We start from the raw sequence: 25,209 nt of genomic DNA, 5'->3' as shown, positions 1-25,209 counted from the left end.
TTCAAAGAAATCTCCATACTGTTTCCCACAGTGACTTCATTAATTCACATTTCCATCCATGGTATATTAGAATCCCCATTTCTCCACATTCTGGCCAGCATTTGTAAGTTTCTGTCTTTTGGATAATAACCCTCTCCACCACCCCTAAACTTTTCATAAAGCATGAAAGATTTTACCATTGCTTCAGCATCCATTTTATGTTTGTTTTTGCTTCAATTTTAACAGAATTCATGCTCTGACAGACACTCTTTAGACTGATGTCTTTTTCATAGTGCCTCAAAACAGACTCTGTTCAGGGGAAGACATTTGGTGCAGTGTTTAACACACTAGGTGGAACTCCAGCATCCCATATGAATGCTTTGTTCAAGTCCCAGCTCCTCCGCTTCTGATCCAGCTTCTTGCTACTCTGCATCTTGGGAAGCAGAAAGTGATGGCTCAAGTACCTGAATCCCAGGCACCCATTTGGGAGACTCATACTGAGTTCTTGACTTCTGAATTAAGCCTAGCCCAGTCACAGCTACTATAGGCATTTAAAGAATGATTCAGCAGGTGGAAGCTATCCGTCTGTCTTTATCTTTGTCTGGCTGCCTTTCAAACAAACTGAAGATGAGTAAATAAAAACTTAAAAAAAGAAGATCCTGTTCCAATATAACAATTTATTATGAGTTTATTTTGGTGCAAAAAATTGAAACAGCATATTTGTCATATGTGAATTTTCCATGAATTTTTGAGGATCTCTTGATTATACTGGGTGCAAAGAATAGAGGAGTTAAGAGTTCATATCCCCAGTGAAATTTAACTCTGACAGTTTGTACTGAGATGCTTCACTTATATAAATAAATAGAGATAATAAATTATTGTAATTACCAATTAGAATTCCAAGTGAAGTGGACACAGTAAGAAGGCTGCTACCAGTGTAACTATGATGAAATATTAAATACTGTCAGCTATCATAGGCATAAGTTCAGTTCAGTTTTAATGAAGGACTGAGACAGATGGGTGACATTACTGTGGCTAGATCTATGGGTTCATAACTTGATAGACCTTTCGAAATTTGCTTTACTCTGATCATCTAACAAGTGGCATTAGGATAGCAATAAACTAAAAAAAAAACCCTGATATAATTTAGTTTAATAATGAAATTCTGAAATATGTGTATCCTTTCCTCCCAGAAACAGTGAATTCAAGATGTAACATTTCTCCCTTTTTTAGACAAATACTGAATGACAGAGAAGTAATAGAAACTACATATAGAAGTAATCTTTTTTTTTTTAAGATTTATTTATTTATTTGAAAGTCAGAGTTACACAAAGAGAGGAGAGGCAGAGAGAGAGAGGGAGATCTTCCATTCCAATGGTTCACTCCCCACTTGGCCACAACAGCCGGAGCTGCGCCAATCTGAAGCCAGGAGCTTCTTCTGGGTCTCCCACATGGGTATAGGGGCCCAAGGAGTTGGACCGTCTTCTACTGCTTTCCCAGACCATATCAGAGAGGTGGATCAGAATTGGAGCAGCCAGGTCTTGAACCAGGGCCTATATGGGATGCCGGCGCTTCAGGCCAGGGCGTTAACCTGCTGTGCCACAGCGCTGGCCCCAGAAGTAATTTTAACATTCTTGGCTCTGTATCTTTTAGCTGGGATGGGAAAAACAAAAGACTGTACTTAAAAAATAGTGGGCTTAATATGAATTCTTTAAAATTGGTATGATCAGGTTTATTATTTTCCTCAGATGACTTTAGAACTGTTAGAATTAAGAATTCTGACCACTAACTTAATCTTTGAATATATATTTAGAATTATCACTCAGAGTTTGTACAAACAGGAATTTCTTAAATGTTGGCACACCATGAACCTCTTAGTCATCACAGATGACTGTAATTATCAGAATAATCTTTCAGTGTTGTTTTTAGACAACATGTGTCTTGAGAAAAGGAGCACCTTTTCCACAAAATAGCCATGTTGAACAGTGTGCTCACACACACATGCACACACACACACAAAACACAGACTGTGTTAAATTTAAGTGTAACTCAAACATCTACATTCTACAAAGTGATTTTTTACTGTCAGACTATCTTATGAGTACATATTTGTTCCTGTATTTCCTTAGTAACAATTCTTTTTGAGAAACTTCAAGCTGGCATAACTGGAATAGAGTAGAAAGAATGCTTGGTTGTTTTGTTGTCCTCATTTGTATTCTCTCCCATGTGAAGTGAGTGGTTCGAGAGAATCCTGTCAATGAAAATATTTCACTCTTATTTTAAGATTTCAAGACAGTATTTTTAAGAAAAAACTATATGCTTCTGTATTTAGAATTGATCATTTTCATTTTCTCTTCTACCTTTAAGTTCTTTTAATATGTTTTATAATTCAATAAGTTTAAATATGATGCCTCCACTTTGCCAAAATGTTTAGCAACCTTGGAGAATTTGTCTGGTGAATCAAAGCATCAAAGACTTAGTGAATGTGAATGTCATGAAGGGTTATATTGTTTCTAAATCTAATTTATGTTCTGTCAGGCTCTGTGGTTATAAACTGGAGCAACAGAGATTTTGGTGCTCATTTTAAGATGCTCTCCGCACAACAGCCATTTTCTAAGTAGAGTAAAATGAAAATTATGGTGTTTTTCCCCTCTTCCAAAAAAAAAAAATACATGAAATTAGCTCCAAAGGAACATTTATAACCTCTGGATATTCACATCTTCTGAAGACTATTCATTAGATGCATGGCTCCCAGTTTTCTAAACTTAGTTTTAAGAAGAGTATTGACCTATCAAATAAAGCAAATAACCCCAAATCAAACACTGGCAAAGTATGTGATTGCATTGGTAGAATTCTTTTTTTTTTTTTTTAAGGATCAATCAGTAAATCATAGTAATTTAAAATATTTGTTTATTTTCATCTACCTGAAAACCAACAGAGAAAGAGAAGGAGAGGTGGAGAGAGATATTCCCACTTTTGTTTTATTTTCCCAATGTCTGCATCAGTTGGATCCAGGCTTGTCTAAATCCAAGAATCTGGAACTCAATCCAGATCTCTGATACGGAGGCAGAGATCCTAGCCCTTAAGTCATCATCGGTTGCTTTCCAAGATGCATTAATAGGAAGCTGGCTCAGAAGTGGAGATGCTGGAACATGAGCTGGCAATCCCATATTGGATGTAGGCATCCCAAAAGGTTATTTACTCCACTATAGCACAACGCCTCTCTCCTACAGTAATTTCAAATCTATTATTAAATTCATTAATAAAATATTCTGCTTTACAATATTTTATTTTTATTTCTTTTGTAAAAATATGACATTATTCTTATCATTTTAAAAATCTATTGATATCACCATGTCGTCTTTCCTTAACTGAAAGAATTTGACATTCTTATATCTGATCTGGCTAGACTAACAATGTTCAGATAGGGTTGGGAACTGCCCAAACTTAATTTTGAAACCAACAATGAAGCATTCTGTGTCCAAAGCAGTGTTCATTGCCATTTATTTCCTAAGCTTAAAGTAATTTTAAATAGTTCCATACTCCCAGTCTTATTGATAAATTTATATAAAATAGATCAGAAAATATCACATTATATTTTTTCTCAGAAATCAATTTTCCAATATAGTTTCACTTTTATTTTTTTCACTAATATCTTTTTAGATTTCATTTTCCTTTACAGGTTGTTTGAAAACCTAAATTCCAACAACCTCTAAAATCTGAAATTTTGGAGTACCAATATAACATCATCACTGGAGAAATCTGTATGCAACCTCATGATCCACCCATTCTGAAAATATTGTATGAAGTTAACTTAAGGCTACATGCATAAAGTTTATGTGAAACATAACTGGATTTCATGTTTAAATTTGAATCCTGTTGGCAAGATATCTCATATATATTCAAATATTCTCGATTTTGAAAAAGTCAGAAGTCATAAACACCCTGGTCCAAAAGTTTTGTATATGGGATATTCATCCTTTTCTTGTTCCCTTAAAATCCATTTCGAGTTGCTGCTTTTGATTAAACATGTGAGAATAACCATTTTGCCTTAATGCCATAGTATTTTGATCATATAATAAAAATATTGAAAGTCTCTTTTCCATTTCACTTCTCAAAACTACTTAAAAATTCGAACTTATATTCCAGATTTTTCCACAAGTTTAGTCATGTATGATATTTGGGATTGGTGTTGGGGTGCAGCAGATTAAGCCATTCCTTGGGATGCCCACATTCTACATCAGAGGGCTTACTATTCTGAGCTTCTCATCCATCTGACTGCTAAAATACCTGGAGGTAGCAGTTAATGTAAGTACTTTGGTTCCTGTCACCCACATGGGAGACCTGAATGAAATCCAGGGTTCCTGGCTTTTACCAGGTCTAGTGCCATCTGTTGGCCATTGCGGGTGAACTAGCAGATGGGAGATTCTAGGTCCTTTTGTTGTCATTCTGTCTTTCAAATAAAGGAATCTTTTTTTTTATTAAGAAAAAAATGTGTATTTACATTTTTGTGCATGTTTTCAGTACAAATTATATCTGGCACTTGTTTTTGACACATAACAAATATTAGAGTTATCTTTCTAGATAAGTACACTACCTTATTGATAATGTGGTATTCTATATTATATAAAAGTTATAATTCATTAAATTATGATAATTTTTCTCTTATTTTGTTTGTTGTATCTTATTTTTATATATACATATACACATGCTTTTAATTTTAACATTTTAATCCATACTACTAAATTATTTACCCAGTTTTCCACCAATTGTTATAAAAATGTCATCTATGCATAGTATTCCCTATACTGGATGTAATTGGTTTTGTATTTTGCCAATGTGATGGCTCAAAATTGTTGTCATATTTGTAAATTATTTTTTGCTAAAATGTATAATTTGATGTATTTATTTTCCTTTATCCTCTCAATTCTTTTGGGGCCAGTTATGTTGTAAATATTTCACTTGATCTTTTGTCTTAACTATTCTTTAAAGCATCGTATACCATGAATGAATTCTTAATTTTTTGGTTATGTGTTACATAGAAGGGATTCTTTACCCTAAGGATTAAAAATATGCATAAAATCTTCTTTAATACATTTGTACTGTATCTATTGTTTTGATCTTGAATATATCTACCATTTACTTTGTAAGACAGGAAATAAATCTTAATTTTTTAAATTGAGTTAATCAACATTTCAATGCTGATTTCATTTCTAAATTCTGTAGTCACTTGTATCATATTCCTAGCTACTGATTTTTAAATGTTTAATTTTTTCTCTGAAATTCTACCTTATATTGCTACAATTGGTTCTTGATTACAGTAACTATTTTTTTTCTTTTTATTCTTGCAGGGAAAATTCCATCTAATAATTCTCTTTTCTTATAAACTCATATGGATTGTTTCCTTTTTTTGTCCTTATGTTTTTTAATGAACTTTTTAGTCTTCTCCTCGTAAGACCTACCTTCCCTGGTACATGTTTCCTATTAATCATCTTATAACTTGTGCTGTCATTGGGAAAAGAATCATGTTTCTTCTACTTTTACTTATGATGGATTACTATTATATCTGAAAGCTACTGTATTTTTAATCTTATTTTAGGTTAGGTACCAAAATTATATTATTAAGGTGAATACTTAAATGTTTTGGTTTTTTATTTTCTGGATTCATGGTAATTTCACAAGAATATATCATAAGGAGCACCAACGTTCTTATAATTAATTCATTTCTTCTGTGAATATTCCTTGGGATGAGGAAATTACTATATGTCAGACTTTGGGCTACGTTCCAATGATATCACATTGAACACTGTAGGTCCTGTCTTCCAGTTGCTCATATTGTAGAAAGGTTTGAGAACAAATATGTATTTTTTTTTTTTGACAGGCAGAGTGGACAGTGAGAGAGAGAAACAGAGAGAAAGGTCTTCCTTTTGCTGTTGGTTCACCCTCCAATGGCCGCCACGGCCGGCGCGCTGCAGCCTGCACACCGCGCTGATCCGATGGCCCGAGCCAGGTGCTTCTCCTGGTCTCCCATGGGGTGCAGGGACCAAGGACTTGGGCCATCCTCCACTGCACTCCCTGGCCACAGCAGAGAGCTGGCCTGGAAGAGGGGCAACAGGGACAGAATCCGGCGCCCCGACAGGGGCTAGAACCTGGTGTGCCGGCGCCACAAGGCGGAGGATTAGCCTAGTGAGCTGCGGCACCGGCCACAAATATGTATTTCAGAATGATGAACTATGATTAATATTTTTTTTAACTTTTATTTAATGAATATAAATTTCCAAAGTACGATTTATGGATTACAATGGCTTCCCCCCCATACCGTCCCTCCCACCCACAACCCTCCCCTTTCCCACACCCTCTCCCCTTCCATTCACATCAAGATTCATTTTCGATTATCTTAATATACAGAAGACCTGGAACCAACCTAAATGCCCATCAGCGGTAGACTGGATAAAGAAATTATGGGATATGTACTCTTTAGAATACTATACCACAGTAAGAAACAATGAAATCCAGTCATTTGCAACAAAATGGAGGAATCTGGAACACATCATGCTGAGTGAAATAAGCCAATCCCAAAGGGACAAATACCATATGTTCTCCCTGATCGGTGACAACTGACTGAACACCAAAAAGGAAACCTGTTGAAGTGAAATGGACACTATGGGAAATGGTGACTTGATCAGCATAGCCCTGACTGTTAATGAACAACTTAATACATTATCCCTCTTAGTAGTTTGTCTGTTCTACTTAATATGACTGGTTTAATTCTGTAATTAATACACAGTTATTCTTAAGTGTTAAAAATTAACTGAAATGTGATCCCTGTTAAACATAAGAGTGGGAATAAGAGAGGGAAGAGATGTATAATTTGGGACATGCTCAAGCTGACTTGCCCCAAATGGTAGAGTTAGAAACATACCAGGGGATTCCAATTCAATCCCATCAAGGTGGCATGTACCAATGCCATCTCACTATTCCAAGTGATCAATTTCAGTTCACAATTGATCATAATGAAAGGACTAAGAGTCAAAGGGATCACATAAACAAGTCTAGTATGATTAATATTATGATAGAATTATGCACTAGATAGACTTGGTGGGGGGGCATCATTACCGAAATCCAGGCTTGGTTCTCATCTACCTCTTCAACTTTCCAAACAATTTCTGTAGGTTAAATAATGGATCTCATTTTAGTTTTCACTCATCAAATAATCATAGAATTGAGTGGACTGTCATTTCACCTCTTTAAGACTCTGGAAGTTCAAATCTATAACTCATCTATCACAGAAGTATCTCATGGAGGTAATGTGTATTGATTTATTCAACAACTATTTGTTGAACATTTATTTATTGAACTCTTAGAATGTGATGGAACTCCTTGATCACAGAAGAGGAGTTTGACATGAGAAACTAGATTGTTAGAGCCTTTAAGGCATTCCTTCTTCTGAGTGAAACAGACAACCTTCTGAAGGGGTCTAGGCTTTTATATAGAGAGAAGATTTGATATCAACTTTGTCTCTCTGTCATATTGATTACAGATTATAACAATGAAAGGATGATAGTAGAGAATTCCAGGAGAAGACTTTTCCAGTAATTTGGGTCTTCCTGATGAGTTTTACCTGTGTCTCTTGCTACTAGTAATAATTTTGGCAAATCACTTAGACTTTTCAGAAAATTTCACATTCATGTATAAAATTAGGTCACAAAGACTGACTTTCAGAATATATGTTCATTTACTTAAATGTACAGCAAATAATAGTTAAGTGCTCATTTTGTGCCAGGCATTCTTCAGGGCATCAGCAAACAAACCAAACAAAAACACCCATACTGCCAGATAGTAGCCAGGAGTAGCACAATGTATTTAGACCTCTAGTACAAACCTTTTCTTTTAAGATCTTGGGTGGCAGGAACAAAACATTAGAGCCATCACCTCTTGCCTCTCAGGGTGTGCATTTGCAAAGAAGCTTGATTGGAAGTGATGCTGGGACTCAACTCAGGCACTCTACTACGGGATTAAAGTATTCCAAGTGAAATTTTAACTGTTGTGCCAAAATTCACACTTAAAATTATTATTATTTATTTTTTTACAGGCAGAGTGGACAGTGAGAGAGAGAGAGACAGAGAGAAAGGTCTTCCTTTTTGCCGTTGGTTCACCCTCCAATGGCCGCCGCGGCCAGCATGCTGCGGCCAGCGCACCGTGCTGATCCGATGGCAGGAGCCAGGTACTTATCTTGGTCTCCCATGGGGTGCAGGGCCCAAGTACTTGGGCCATCCTCCACTGCACTCCCTGGCCACAGCAGAGAGCTGGCCTGGAAGAGGGGCAACCGGGACAGAATCTTGTGCCCCGACACACTTAAAATTATTTGAAAACAAAATAAACTCACTCCTTTACCAGGTGGATTCAACTCTGGTCTCCTGGTTTTGGCCTGGTCCAATTCTTGGTGTGGTGTGCATTTGGGGAGTGAGCAAGCAGATGAAAGATCTCTTATCTCATGTCTCTTTCTGCGTTTCTCTCTCTCCTTTCCTCTTCCTTTGGCTCTTTCTCCCTGCCTTCCAAATAAATAAGTAAATAAATAAAATTTTAAATAAAAGAAGTAAATAAAAAAAAAAAAACACCTTGAGAGCAGAAATTACCCTTTTAGCTTGTAATTGATGCCTGTTTGGACCTTGTTATGTGAAGTGACCATAAGAAAGAATTGAACAAAATTGTTTTCCACTCAGGTAACTGAGCAAATCATCACTACTCATGAAGAGTTTTATTAATACTTAATTTGAATATATATGACAAAATCTTACCGCATTTACAGAACAGAAACGAAGAAATTGACATCGTGGCAAGCTCAGGGTGCTAATTTCCCAGCTTAAGAAATGCATATGAAAATATAAAATTTACTTCCCCCTGTGATCTAAAGATTTCCCTTTATTTTTATTCTTGCTTTTTACTATTTTCCTCAACTATTTCCAGCAACTGAAAGAATCTTTGTCTTCCTAATACTACTTCTGATACATGTTTAAATATTTGATAAATACTCAGAATATGCAGGAAATCTTTTGATATGCCCTTCCAGCTTTCTAAGACTTGTATCCCTTACAGCATAGATATTTATCATATTTCAAAAACATTCTACCAAGTATAAAATTAAATATTTTCTTATTGATATCACCTATTACAATTGAGTTATATCACTACTTGTAGAATATATATTTTATAATAGACAGAGAATAATTAATGAATGGAAAAAGAAAATATAGTTTGTATATTTAATGGATTATTATTCAGCCATAAATGGAAAGAAATTCTTTTATTTGCAGCAAAATGAATGAAATTTGAGGTCATTATGTTAAGTGAAATAAGCCAAAGATAATACAATTGCATGTTCTTCTTCATAGTGGAGATTTAAAAAATTTGATGTGAATTTAGAATAGTGATTACTAGAGGCTGGGAAGGGAGAGATGAAGGAGAGTTTGGTTGTGGGTACTAAAACAGTATGATACAAATAAGTTCTAGTGTTCCACAATGTAGTGGGGTAACTGTAGTACACATTAAAAAATTATATTTTATATGAGGACTGGAAGAGAGGCAGGATAGGCTGCAAGCATAAAGAGACAGTAAGGAAATAGAAATGTCAATTGTCTGATTTGTTCAGTTTACACTATATGAATATATCAAAATATTGCATTGTATCCCTTAAAATGTACAAAATTTCATGTAAATTGAATGATAATAAAAATAAAAATATGATCTGTCAATATTGTAGAAAATTTTCAGGTCAAATCTTTTTAGTAGATATATTGTTCAATCATAAGAATTGTAGTACATAAGATTCTTATGCTGTAATGCAGCTTATTAATAATATATCTAGAGAATATACATTAAAATATGACAGGATTTCTGGTCTCTCAAGAGATAATGTCAAGGGGCTTGCCATTTCCATTTAATGACCTTAAACTTCATAATTCTGCATGAAAGCAGCTGTGTGACCCTAATGAAATCATTTGTATTTTTAGAATTCTAGGGTTCTAATTTATTGTGTCAGGAGTAGACTGTGAAGCCTCTAAAATGCACTTCTTTCAAATATCCGGTGTTGCTCAAAATGCTTAGGTTGAGGATGGATCATATAAAGAATGTAGAGCCCTTGGAGATATTATATATATAGCAAATCATGGAAATAAAGAAACATCATAAATTTCATTCTTATTTATTTATTTATTTATTTGAGAAACAGATAGAAATATACAGACAGAGTCCAGTCCCGCCTACTTGTTCACTCCTCATATGCCTGCAGAGGCTGGGTTAATCTGTAGCTCAATACAAGTCTCCCACTGGGGTGGCAGGAACTTAATTACTTGAGTTACCACCTCTGTCTCCCAGTGTGTACACCAGCAGGAAGCTGTCGTCAGGAGCTGGAGCTGGGAGTCGAGTCCAGGCATTCTGAAGTGGAGTGTCAGTGTATTAACTACTAGGCTGAAACCTACTCCTTGACTCATAAGTAAAATTATGTAAAATACAAATTTTGAAGCTTTTTGTTCCATTATACACATTGCTTTTTTCTCAAATAAGTACATGATTCTTATGGAGATATGAAAGCAGTTCAGCCAAATGTATTCAATATTAAAATTATAAGAATATAAAATACCTCAATTAACAAAATAACAAGAATAAGGATAAAAAATATAGTCATGATTTCCAAACATGATTATTTATTTATTTTCTAAATGTAAAAGGCAAGAATTCAGATTCCTTGATCAAATATAGCTACATATTATTTGGTGTTTTGAATTGATTAATTGATTCACTTATATAAATTTTTGTAAGCAGTACTTATTTTTAAAGAGAAAGCTATGATGTCTCAAGTGATAAAAATAAGGCTAATTAAATTTGATATTTACTTTTTAAGAAACAACATGGAAATCTGTGAGGATATAATAATTAAGTAACTAGTCTAAATGTGGAAGTGGAAGTAGTAGTCAAAAACTATATATTATATTCATTACTCAATTATATATATATATATATATTCAGTGCAAGTAGCAACAATTGTGCTTTTTGTCTCCTATGAAGCATATAAATGACTTTCCCAGTGCATTCTGCAATTAAAATATTTTTTTAATTATGAGAAAAACATTTATCAGTATCAATATCAATATTAGTATCAGCATCAGCATTCCTCAAGCAACTCATTATTATGTCCTGGGTTTTATCTGCTTTCTGAACAGATTAATGGAATAGATTCCTTCATGTGTCAGAACCAGGGCATTTAAAGCCATCTTTATGTGAACTATATACAGGGTGACTATGTAATTTATCGTTCAAAGTAGGACATTTTGTAAGTGAGGATTCTAACAAAAGTTGTTCCAGGACAACAGGTGTACAGGAGGACTGTCCTAGGTAAATCTTTTATTTGTTTGTTTATTTATTTATTTGACAGAGTTAGACAGTGAGAGAGAGAGAGTAAGAGAGAAAGGTCTTCCTTTTTCTGTTGGTTCACCCCCCCAAGTGACCACCACGGCTGGCACGCTGCACCAATCAGAAGCCAGGAGCCAGGTGCTTCCTCCTGATCTCCCATGCGGGTGCAGGACCCAAGCACTTGGGCCATCTTCCACTGCCCTCCCAGGCCACAGCAGAGAGCTGGACTGGAAGAGGAGCAACCAGGACTAGAACCCGGTGCCCATATGGGATGCTGGTGCCACAGGCAGAGGATTAACCAAGTGAGCCATGGCGCCGGCCCCAAGTCCTAGGCAAATCTTAATGAATATTTACCCTATAAAAAACAGTTAACATTAATTGAGCTGCTATAGGCATTTTTTGCTCTAGTAATAAAGATGATTCATAGCATAGCAAACTTTGTCTTTATTTAAATTATCTCTTAGTTATTGCTTTAAAAGCTTCATTTTTATAAGGTTTATTTGTTTATTTTAAAGGGAGAGTTACAGAGAGAGAGGGATCTTGCATCTACTGGTATACTCCCCAAATGGCTGCAATAGCAGGACTGGGCTAGGCTGAAACCAGGAGCCAGGAGCTTCACCTTAGTCTCCTAAGGGATGAAGCGCTTGGGCCATCTTCTGCTGGATCAGAAGTGGAGCAGATGGGACTAGACCTGGTGCCCATATAGTATGCCATAGTCACAGGTAATGGCCTATTCCACTGTGCCACAATATAGGCCCTAAACTCTCATTATTCAAAAGAATAATAAGCAATTAAAGTACGTTTTCACATACCATAATTTCTAAAGATTTATTTGTTTGAAAGGCAGAGTTACACACACACACACACACACACACACACAGAGTGAGACACAGAGAGACAGAGAGAGAGAGAGCGCAAGAGAGAGAGATCTTCCATCTGCTGGTTCACTTCCCAAATGGCTACAACAGCTGGGGCTGAGGCAGGCCAAAGCTAGGAACTGGGAGCTTCATCCAGGCCTCCCATGTGGGTGCAGGGGCAAAGCTCTTATGTTAGCATCTGATGCTTTCCTAGCATCAGCAGGGAGCCAGATTGGAACTGGAGCAGGTGGGATTCAACACAGCGCCCATATGGGACTTGAAATGGTACCCCTATGGCATGCTGGTGCCACAAGTGGGAGCCTAGCATTCTGCACCACTGTTCCAGCCCCCACAAAAATTTTCTTAATGATGTATAATGCTCTTCCTCCCCTCATAAAAGATCCCATTTTATTTAGTTTTTATGATTAGAAATTTATTTCAGAGCACTACCAAGTACATAAGAAAAGGTAGCTCAATTTTAGGTAGTCATTCCTGTCAAGTTAACTCCTTTTCATGTATTTATATTACAAAATTCATACAGGAAGACTGTAGGACACTATTAATATAAAGAAGAAATAAATTCTCAGTAGCCTTGCTGGTGTAAAATATTCATTGTGTACATTATGTTGTTTCTCTATCAAATCCTTTAAGCTTTTTATATATAAAGGTTGATGGAAGTAAATTGTTAAATGCTATTTTTCATATACTATTAAATTCTGAACATAATTTTGTGATTTTATAGAATTCAAAACCATCAGTAGACTGGATATAAACATCTAATTATGTGAATATATCATTTTTATAAGTTACCCTTTGTTTAAAATTATGTTCTCATAGATAATATTATGATAAACAATTTATGTATGAGGTTTTTTTTCGCATCATCCACTTAGTTTTGTCCTTTATAATAAAATAAAAACATTTAGATCAGGAATATACTTTGCATTTCTAGGACTTAATGCATTTCAGGACATACTGAGTATCCGTTATAAATAAATTTAAAACATCTTTTGGAGACTAAGAAACCATTAGAAACCCTTCTTCACCAAAGAATGTGTGGTATCCTGAAATTGTCATCAAACATTGTGATGATGGCAAGGTTATAACTAAGCTTCCTGGTCATGCACAAGCCAAATATTCTTCCTCATTACAAACCATGAGTATTGTTACGTCCCAACAAAGCAAGCAATTCAAAATTCAACCATCCTGGATTATTCATTAAAGACAAAATGAGGTGGTACTAGGGAAACTACAAAGGAAAGAACAAATATGTCTTCTAATTAAATCTGTTTTGTTTTCAATACAGGCTTTGTTACTTAATAGTTGTGTATCCTTGAAATTCTACATTTTTCTTAACTATAAAATAAGTATGTTAGTTTTTATTGCATGTGACTGTGGATAAATGATAACAACATGGGAATGGAATCTAACACATGGTCTTGATACTTGGTAGGCATTTTTGATGAATTACATGTATTCAGTCCCTAAAGATGAGAAGGAAATCATCAATCATTATAATAAACAATTAACAGCATTTATAATCAAGGCTTTAACTATATTTCCACAAAGGTTAGAATGATACTTACTTGAATTATATAAAAAAAGTTTTTGAGCATGAATGTATACATTTTTGAAGTATTATTTAAGAAAAATTATCCCTGGTTCCCAAAATGAATAGTAACCCCTGAACTGTAAAAGTTACAAAAATCCGTTACATTTCTAAAAGACATGAGGATGGCAGGTGCACTGTTAATCCTATGTTTTAAAATGATAAGTATTTTGAATCACCAAATGTTACCAATATTTAAGTACTTAATGAATATTCTTAAGGCAATTCAGATAGCTTAGAGGTAAAATGTAGACAAATTAACTGTAATGAAATTTCCTTTCTGTTAGGCAAAAATGAGGAAAGATATCATTGTAATATTACTGAAGCTGATTTTTATATTACTTCTGTGCTACTGGGAAAAGGAAGTAACATTCATGATGAACATGTGGTTTCGGATTACCAAAATGTTGCTACCAGAAAAGGATGGAAAGAAAAGCTTTTATTTTTTCTGGGAACTTTCATTTCAGTGTAGTCATATCTCAAGGAAAGATCAACTGCTTGTGTGTACCAGTTGACTTCTCATACATCATCTCCCCCTGTGTAACAATGAAGGAGCATGGGCTCCAGAGGCTGAGTTACCCTCTGTCTGTTCTAGAGGAATTTGTTGATGTTGTGAGACAACCACGTTGTATTTATTCAACGTATGCCTTCATTTGAAGAGGCTAAAATTGTTTAGGCATTTATTAAGACCTATGTTTAATTGGGGTGACAGTCGTGGAAGGAACGGATGACATTTTGGAGTAGTGGAACTACAGTAGGTGTTATTTAACATCTCTCAATTTGTTGTTGAACACTAAATGAAAATGTGGTAAAAACTGAACAGAGGCTGTCAGTTGGGATACATTAGATTATGGTGTGATAAAAAACTACTCCTGGGGCCAGCGCTCTGGTGCAATGGGTTAACACTCTGGCCTGAAGCGCCGGCATCCCATATGGTTGCCAGTTCTACTCCTGGCTGCTCCACTTTCGATCTAGCTCTCTGCTATGTCCTGGGAAAGCAGTAGAAGATGGTCCAAGCCCTTGGGCCCCTGCAACCATGTGGGAGACCTGGAAGAAGCTCCTGGCTCCTGGCTTTGGATCAGTGCAACTCTGGCTGTTGTGGACAATTGGGGAGTGAACCAGCAGATGGAAGACCTCTCTCTCTCTTTCTCTCTCTCTCTCTCTGCCTCTCCTCTCTCTGTGTAACTCTGACTTTCAAATAAATAAATAAATTTTTTTAAAAAAAACTACTCCTAATTCTTAGTGGCTTACAATCCAGAATATTTATTTCTTGCCCATTGTATCCAAGCTGTGGCTCTGCCCATGTCACTTTCACTTCAGGACTGAAGAAATTGAATAGCCTTGGTTTGAGAATGGCTGATCTTCTGGTGGAAGGATAAGAGACATGGTAAACTTTATTGATACTAAACCTTTGCTCGGTAGTGACACAACTAAATTTCTCAAAAGCAATCACAGGACCATGACGGAGGTCAACAGGACAGGGCTGTATAATTTTCAGGCAGGAAGGAGTTGCAGGTCACATGACCGAGTTAGACATTAATGGAGTGAGAAGCAACAGAAAGGAGGGAAAACTTTAAAATAACGTTAAAATAGCAATGAAGTCATTATCTGTGAATAATACAACTACCAATAGGACTTTGTGAAGATGGAGTGAGACAGTATATTCTTTAAAAGTACAATGGTAATGTCCACTGCCAAGATGTTTAGATCCAAAGCAAAAGATATCTAAATGGATAGTTTACAAAGATCAAGTAAAAAGCTATTTACTCCAGGAAAGAGCACATCTCTGATATATATATATATATATATATATATATATATATATATATTAGTATACTACACGTTTATTTGTTTTTCCTCAATGTTAATGCTCACTCTTTGGAAACATTTTTTCACTGGAAACAGAGATTTACTAAACTAGCTAGGATATGTTGCGCAGAGTAGAATGCTCTTACTCAAATGAAGATGGGGTTACTCATGGCTAATAATGAGAACTTTGTTATTTTGATGAATTGTAGATGGGCATCTGTATTTCTCCATGTTTCTAAGATAGTTTGGTCTGATTTTTTGTGCTTGTTAAGCACATGGATGCAGAAAACAGCTAGAAAGCCAGAAGTCAACGTTAATTTTGCTGATAAACAGGCTTGCGCTTTGGCTATTTACCTATGGCCTTCTCAGTTAAAAAAAAAAATAAAGGCAAGGGATATTTGATCAATAAAATCTCATTTCTTGTTGAAAATTTGATACTTCTGCTCTTGCTGCTCCTCCCAGCAATAAATGGATCAGTGAATCACCCATTCATGTTTTGATGAATCACACAATCTTTCTTAAAATGTTCTTAAAATAATATGCCTGGGTTCTTTGAACTCAAAAAGAATGAGCACAGGAGTATACAATACTTTCTCCTTTTTTATTCAAATCTTTCCTCACTTGTCTTTTCTTAGCTATTCTCTACACATGCATTTTCATACATTTTTATAAGATTGTTGCAATTTTCCAGTAATTATTGACCTTTTAATTTTTATTTTTGGACTTTGTGATGTAGGATCATCATAGATGGTTGTATAGATTGTGTGCAAACCTAAGAGGCAATATCCAAAAAATTTTTAAATAGGTAAATAATTTAATGATACAACACTCAAATTTCTTTAAACACATTTCTTTAACAATATTTTTTCTTTGGAGTACAGATCTAAAATGTTACAAATTGAGTCATGAATTAAAAAATAGAGAATGAAAAAAATCCTCCTGGCTGAGGTTTCCAGTCCTTACTTCCACAGCCTCAGACAGTTTCTGTTGAGGATATTTAGGTAAGCCTTTAATGGACAATTTGCAAAGACCCCAAACCAGAATGGCTGCTCTGTTGAGCTCCTGGGGTGGGAGATGCTGAAGCAATCTACTTCCTACAGGAAACCCGTCCCATTTGCTGTTTTGTTTCCATCCAGGCCCATGCATAGGAAGCACCACTAGGTAGCTACTGACTAGTAAAGAATGGAGAGAAAAGTCATGTTGAAAAACGGTTTTCTCTTAAACAGCAAGTAGAAAACAGCTCCCAGTCCCGCTCCTGGCCCTGTGCCAGCACCTTCTTGCTTCTAAAGCTGGGGCTAAGAGCTTACGGTGAGGCCTCAGAGATAGCAAAAAACTTAAGGAAACCAGAGTTGCTGCAACGTTTCCATTCTTCCAGGAAGGAGAAACAGACAACGACTGCTACTGCTGTGTTAGCCTCTGGCTTCCAGCATCCCACCTGCCTAAGAACACTTTTTATTGTGAGACTTTGCTGGTCCTGGAGCAGCATGCTCCAGTGGTGATGAGAATGACCCTCCTACACACATGCCAAAGGGTAGCCGCCCATCCGCAAACCTGCGGGGGGTCAGACTAACGGGGTTGGGCGGTGGTTTTGGTTGATATAAACATGCAGTTGGCAGAGATTAATAAGGTGCTTCTATGTCCTATTGCTTTATAAAGTCACTCTCCACGTACAGTCATCATTACAAGTCACGGAGGACCTGTACCAAACGTAGGCGGCTCCTTGCTGGGGACTAGTGGCAGGGAGTTACAGACCCAAAGGTAAGCTGCTGGCAAGTCAGCCTGTGGACAGAAGCCTGGGGTTCTTTCTAGTTCTGTCCCTCAGTCACCAGCCAGCAAACAACGACTTCTCTCGGCTTTGGCACTCTGTTCCCTGGAAGGGTTTCCCATCAGTGGAGAAAGAGAGGACAGTGGGTGGTTTAAAGACTATGCTTTCCTTTTCTTTTCTCTTTTAAAGATTTATTTATTTTTTTGAAAGTCAGAGTTACACACAGAGAGAAGGAGAGACAGAGGGAGAGAGGACTTCCATCCTCTGGTTCACTCCCCAATTGACTGCAATGGCCGGAGCTGCGCCAATCCGGAACCAGGAGCCAGGAGCTTCCTCTGGGTCTCCAACATGGGTGCAGAAGCCCAAGGACTTGGATCATCTTCTGTTGTTTTCCCAGGCCATAACAGAGAGCTTGATCGGAAGTGGAGCAGCCAGGACTGGAACCGGCACCCATATGGGATGCTGGCACTGCAAGCGGTGGCTTTACCCACTACGCCACAGCACCAGCCCCACACATTTTCAATCTATAACTTATATGGATTTTAATCTGTATGAGTTGTGGGGATAGTAAATATTTATTTTAGTCTCTAATGTTTTCTCTTGTAATGCTTGAAGCTAATATTTAAGTTTTGGGCATTATACTATTAGGAAAGTTCATATGATATGCTGAAAACATTGTCTTACTGAAGGTAACATTTCTGGAATGCTTTATTTCCATTTCCACAACTCTTTTTGCCATTATAATAAACTATTTGTAATATATATATATATATATATATATATAGTTCAGCTTTCAGTCATCCAAATTTTTCTTTTAATTATTTAGTGTTGATAAAGCAGATGATGAAGATGATGAGGATTTAACAGTGAACAAAACTTGGGTCTTGGCACCAAAAATCCATGAAGGAGATATTACACAAATTCTCAACTCATTGCTTCAAGGCTATGACAACAAACTGCGTCCAGATATAGGAGGTAAGTTTGACTTATTGTGAAATTTTGCTTACTATGAAAAATATCTTCACTAATGCTCTTTTAATCATTCATTTCATATTATTTTAGTATCTGAAGTAAGTGAGAGACCTTTCTGGTCTTGAGGATTATTAGTATGAATTGGCATTGTATTTGAGAAATTCATAATCTGAGGTGAGAAAAAGCAACATCTAAGCATATTTAATATACTTATTTTATAAATGCTACGATAAGAGGTGCAGCAAGAGAATTTTGTTAAATTGTCTAAAATGTTGGGAATTATGATATAATACTTGAAATGTAAATAGGACTTCTAGTTGTGTTCCAATTGTGCACTGTTTATAATCTCGATAGTACAATTCATGTAGAAAATCAACTTTGTTCTTCAATTACTCTCCGTTCCTTTGCATTTAGGTATAAATTTTATAAAATAGTAAATTTTCTGTATGACTCTTTAAAACAAGCAAACATAAAAGAGCATAAATTTTCATTGACATTACTTATACATCTATCTAGAGTCAATATATGGAGATTGATATGTTTGCCATGTTGAATTTTTACAACAATAAAATCATGAACATCATATATTCCTATTAAAATGCTAAAATTTTATGAAGATTTTTCATAAAGAAAAATTTTAAATGTGTTTTAGATTTACTTCTGTAGAATTGAATTATCTGATATAAGAGTAGATGAATTTTTTTAAGTTCTATTCCAATTTAGAAGGAATGGATAAGATCTGGTGTTCTATAGCACTGTAGGGTAACTATAGTTCACAATAACATATTATATATTTTATGAAGTAATAGAAGAATAGTGGTCAAAGGCGACAAACATAATGGTAAGGAGATAAAAATATTAAGTAAGTACTCTGATTTGATTTGTACATATTGTATAAATATATTGAAATATCACATTGACATTATAAAATAATTCAATACTAGAAAAATTGACAAATACAACAGAATAGAAAGTCTGAATTTACTTATATTTGATTATAAGTACTATAATTTCCCATCAAAAAGCAAACTCTAAATAAACAAGACTGAATTTTTAATTTTAATTATTTTAAATAAGGAAAAAGTAGCATATATCTTAACTCAGAAATGCGAAGAGAGGGAAAACATAATTTATTGGTATATGTTAGCATACTATTGATTCCAAAAACTGAAAAAGTCATTACAGAAAATAAAATAAACAGTCAATATCTCTCAAGGACATATCTATTCTAAATATGTAAAATAACTACTACCAAATTAGACACAGTGGTATTTTTAGGGGTTACTGTATTAGAATCAAGTGGCATTTGTGAAACAGAAGTTTAGTTTAAATTGTAAAAGTTACTCAATGTTATTTGTAAAATATTAAGCAGAATAAAGACCCAAATATAATCTATATGATAACAATCATTTAGGATCACAGTTTTTTCTCCTGTTGTCATTCCTGTTATTAGTAATACATTGCTTCACTTATAAATCAATCTTAAAGGGATTTTCCAATTTTATTTATACTGTCTTGGAGTCGAATTTTCACTTTGTCAGTTTTCTGCATTGAATAGTTTATCTTAAATTTCATTGTTTTATAATATTTGGTGTATTGTCTGAATCAATTTTCCTTAGGTTTCATTTCTTATTTTCATACTTGTTTTAAGCATTGAATTTCAAAATAAATTTTAGGCTTAGTAATATAAGATCTGTACATGGAATTCTCACGAACCCTTACATCTTGCAAAGCTACTACTGATGCAATACTATTAATTAATCCCCAAGCCTTTTTTTATTAGTGACTCATTAATGTCCTTCTATTTCTGATTTAAAACTCCAACCAAGAACACACATTCCGTTTTGTCTCCATGTCTCCTCCAGTCTGCTATAGTTTCTTAAGTTTTTGTTTCTTTCATCATCTTAAAATTTAAAGAGTGTTTGACATTTCAATGACTTTTCAATTTGAGCTTTTCTGATGTTTGTACTAATATGTTGAGGTTATACATTTTTACTGAGAATACCACAGGGCTGATATTGTGTCTTTTCAGTGTATTAGAGCACAAGGTAACATGTTATTGCTTATTTATTTCCTGTGATTTTAACTTTGATCATGTGACTAACCAGAATTTCTTCTAATTTTTTCCTCCATAAGGTTATTAGTTTTCCATTTTCAAATAATGGCTATGTCGTGAGGAGATGTTGAGACTATGCATATATTTGTCACCACACATTCTCTAGTATCCATCAAAGCTCCTTAACTCTGACAGTTATTACCCTTCTGCTTGTCAGATGATGACTCGGTATTACCATAATTCATTTGATAGATATTAATTGAAATTCTAGCGTAAGGAGTAGCTGTAGGAGGGTATTGCAGAAGCTTTTGTAGAATAGAATTAAAGTATATTCATTTTGGTGCAAAATATTTTTGAAATCCATGCATAGTTTTTATATAATACTAATTTCTCATGAAATTTTTGAAGACTGATCATATTATCCCAATTCTTCAAGTCTCCACTTATTTTAGCAATTTACTATGTATCTACCTATCATATATATATGCCTATGAAAGCAAAATTAACAAGTGATATATTCATTTTTTTTGTCTTTTGCTTTACTGTATGTGATCAAAATATTGTTCCCCAAATTTACTGAAGTTAGATCTTATCCACCCCCTTCTCTCCAGGGTAATTTTTCTTTATTTTTGATTCAGTGTATTTCAGGTATTTCTGGTTATGTTCTAACTTGAGCTCAATCCATTTTCTGGTTATTTTTGATAATTTATTTTTGTAACTATTAGATTATTGAAAGCAAACATGTAGTCAGTGGAATGTTTCTTTTCTAACTTGCCTCTACTTTGTTCACATTCTTGTGATAAACTAAAGTTGTTGGCTTCTGCTTAATTCTTGTGCATTTACTTGCACAATTGAGAAGATATTTTTTCTTATATACTCTTTAACTTATATGAAACATAGTCTACTTTAAATATTATTTTATGTTTTGCTATTTTTCACTTAGATCTTTTATATTCTTTTTTAGTATATGCATCATAAACCACTGTGAAATTATGTCATAATTTAGTCAGCCAACCCTATATGTATGGTTGTTTCCAGTACTTTGCAAATACCAACAATGAAGCAATGCATAGTTGTGAGCATATATATATATATATAAACATATAATATTTGTGTTATTGCATGTTTAAATTCACAGTAAATTTCTACACATTAAATTGTTGAATCAAAACATATGTGCATATGTAGTTTGCTCAACATTGATTGATAAAATTCCACTCCAGGATGGGTATGCAATTTTAATTCCTTACAATAACATATGGAATTCTAACTTCTCTATAGTCTGAATAATGGGATATAGTCTCGTGACTTTTAGTTTTGTCCATCCTGATAGCTCAGAAATATTGTATCATTACTATATTAATTTTTGTTTAATTATAAGTGCTTCAGAATGTCATGAGTTTGAGGGCCAATTTAATATCATTTTTGAGAATTTTCTGTTCATGTTTATCTCTCATTTACTAGATGATATTAAAATCTTGATCCCTCTATTTTAAAACTTTTGGAGCATTTATTTGAGAAGCTGTGAAACAGAGGTGAGGGGCGCAGAGAGGTCCCATCCACTGGTTCATATCAAATGTCTGCAGCAGCAAGGACTGAGTCCACTGAAGCCAGGAGTTGAAACTCCACCATGGGAGGCAGAAGCTCAGTTCTTTGAGCCATCGTGTCTTCTTCCCAGGGTCTGTACCAGCCGGAACCTGGAGTCAGGAGCTCGAGCCAGGCATCAAATCCAGGCACTCAGATATGAGATATAAGATGCTGTTATTTTAACTCCTAGGCTAAGCACCTGTCATGAGAGAATTTTATATACAAAAGATTGTAGAGCGCTCAATAGTACCCTCCAAAAATACATGCCCATGTTCTCATCCCAGAATCTCTGCATGTGACCGTATTTGGAAAGATGGTCATGCTGGAATTTCTCTGTGATCCTAAATCCAATGGTAAGGATTTTCATAGAAGAGAAGGAAGAGATGGACAGAGACAAACAGAATGAGAAGAAATAGATGATAAATGATGAAAGATAAAGGCGGCCCCTTAAGGTGAGGGATACTGGTAGCCACCAGCAGCTGGAATAGACAAGAAAAGATTCTCCTCTGGAGCCTCCTAGGAGTTTAGCCTGTTGACACTTTGATTTTGGATTTCTAGCAGCCAGAACTGAGAGAGAATAAACTGATGCTCTTTGAAACCAAATTGATGGTAATTTTCTTGTCCCATGAATGTTTACTTCTGGTACTTGTGTGATTTTAGTTTTTGTGTTTGGGTCCCTGACCCATTTAGAAATTTTCCCTGTGCGTGGAGTAAAGTGTAGATCTAATTTTACCTTTTCAAATATTTATTATGTAGACTCAGTATCATTTTTTAAAATGTCAATATTTCCCTCTGCTGTTTGAGACATCAACTTTGTCGTACTTTACAATTTTGTGTATTTTAGTTATTTCTGGCGTTTCTGTTTCATTATCTGGCCTATTTCTCTATTTATGTGCCACTACATTATATTAATGGTAGTGGTTCAGTAATATATTGAGACAATAGCATTTATGCTAATGTCTTATAAAGTTAATCTCATCCCATAGCTTGATTTGTTTTTTATTCTTTTCCTTGTTTTTGTTGTCATTCTTGTGTTTTTATATTACTATATGGTCTTTATTTTCAGCAAGTTTAGCCTAATGAACAAAGCTATTCTAGTACAGTGCTGATGAACAAAGTGGTCTAGTCTACTATTGAATAGTAGAGGCGATAGTGGGCAACGCCCCCATTGTGAGTCTTCGAGGAAGTGGCTTTAGTGTTTTCTTCATATGTGTACTCACCTCAAAAAATTATTCCCCAATCTTCCTAATATTTTTTAAATAAGGAAATGGTGTTGGAACAAACTCATTGGTATTTATCCTAGAATTATGTGAAATACACAAATTAACTTGGGGAGAACTAAGAGTGAAAAGTCTAACACAAGAACAGGAACTGTACTTCCATTTTTCAAATTAATTACGTGTCTTTCTGAGTATTTTTAAGATTATTCATATGCAATTTTATGTTTATTATGTTTAATACTAAATATTAGATATGGTTTCTTGAGCATAGTGTTGATAAATTATGTTCACTTTAAATTTTGTTATATTACTGAATGTTATAGTTACTTTTTAGTCATTAGAATTAAATGACCAAAAGTAGTTTCAATGATGACTTTCCCTTTTGTTATTTCTTATTTTATATTCTATATTACAAAATCACTGCTCTTTTTTTTAAAAAAATCAAATAAAACAAGCAGAATGACCTCTATTTTTTATTTGTATTAAAAATGATTTTATTTTATTGTAAAGGCAGCGAGAGGGAGGGAGGGAGGGAGGGAGAGAGAGAGAGAGAGAGAAAGAGTGAGCTCTTTTGTCTGCAGGTTCACTTCCCCAAAATGTCCATGACAGCCAGGGCTGGGCCATGCAGGAGCCACGAGCCTGTAACTGCACCTTGCTTTCCCACACAGTGGCAGGAATCTAAGTCCTTTAGCCATCTCAGGTTGTGAATTTACAAGAAGCTGGATCTGAAACGGAGCTGTACTCCAACCAGGATCTCCACGTGGGAAATGGGCTTCCAAAACAAGGTCTTGACTGCTGCACCAACCACCTCAGCCCACTTTTCTAAGTTTTTGATAGTCTTCCACTCCCAGATCATCTTGCTTTTCAATTTCAGTTATTGATGATGTCTACTATTTTCCCATCCCTACCTCATAGATTTCTTTCTTGTCTTTCTTTTAACCTTCATTATATTGTGTTTTGCTTTCCTGTTTTCCTTGGCTGAGAACTTAGTGATTTCTTCCACTCTTTAATTTTCAGTGTTACTTGCCGTATCTCCCTTCTACCCTTGTAAATTTTGCCCCCGAGGTAACTGCATAGTTATTTGGCATGTGGATATTTTAAACATTATGTTTTCGGAATTGTGACAGAGCACTGGACATGAGATTTTATTTGTCACATTTAAGACTTTCTGCTTGAATTGTTTTTCGTTTGTTATCAAGATTGCTGCTCCTGCCTTCATACTGTTTCTGTTTGCCTGGTATCCCTTTATCTACCCAGTTAATTTCTGTCTTTGTGAATTTATGTCTCTCATATGTAGCATATTAATGGATATTGTCTTATAAGACAAAATGAAAACAATCTTTTCATGCATAAATTAATCCCATTGTTATTATCCATCAGATTTACAGGCCTATTCTCCACTCTGTCAGGAATTTCCCGCCGGCAGAGGTCGCTAGGCACAAGTACTTGGGGAATCACCCACTGCCCACCCAGACTTATTAGCAGGAAGCTGGATTGGAATTGGAATAGCCTGAGCACAATGTGGCCCTCTGATCTGGATTGCTGGTATTGCAATTAGCAGCTTAGCTGCCTGCACCACAATGCCAACTTCGGCACAGCTTTCTCCATGACATTCTGACTTTTCTTCATCTCATTTATATTCTCTTAACTTTCCCCTTGTAACTTATTAACATTTTGGTATATTGATTGTTGGTTATCTTGTAGTTTTTACTTTTTATTTCAGTTCTGTCCTGAGTTTATTCAATCATCTATCCATTTTTTCTTGTTTGTGTAGAAGGGAGAGGGTCTTAGGGTGGGTGCAAATCTCTTTTAGTTTCTGAATTTCTGAATAAACATAATTTTTCTTATTTCTAAATGTTTATTAGAATATATTTAGCTGATTGGAGTATTTTCTTAACTTTGTTTCTTCTACTTAATGTTTTTCTTTGTGGGAATTTTCCACCTTT

General features: G+C 35.1%; 1 protein-coding gene across 1 annotated transcript in view; it reads left to right on the top strand.

The window, feature by feature from the left end:
* The window catches only part of GABRG1 (gamma-aminobutyric acid type A receptor subunit gamma1), an 84,352-nt gene that overhangs the window by 9,232 nt on the left and 49,911 nt on the right, over nt 1-25,209 (top strand). Inside the window, exon 2 of the mRNA XM_051831322.3 lies at nt 18,255-18,403. Coding sequence (XP_051687282.1) covers nt 18,255-18,403 — 149 coding nt within the window. The remainder of the gene's footprint in view (nt 1-18,254; nt 18,404-25,209) is intronic.

This window comes from Oryctolagus cuniculus, chromosome 2 (assembly GCF_051225735.1).
Source record: "Oryctolagus cuniculus isolate XC-2025 breed Fujian yellow rabbit chromosome 2, ASM5122573v1, whole genome shotgun sequence".
In the NCBI taxonomy this organism is placed as follows: domain Eukaryota; kingdom Metazoa; phylum Chordata; class Mammalia; order Lagomorpha; family Leporidae; genus Oryctolagus; species Oryctolagus cuniculus.
The sequence above is the reverse complement of the archived record's forward strand: the minus strand, read 5'-3'. Positions and strand labels throughout refer to the sequence as shown.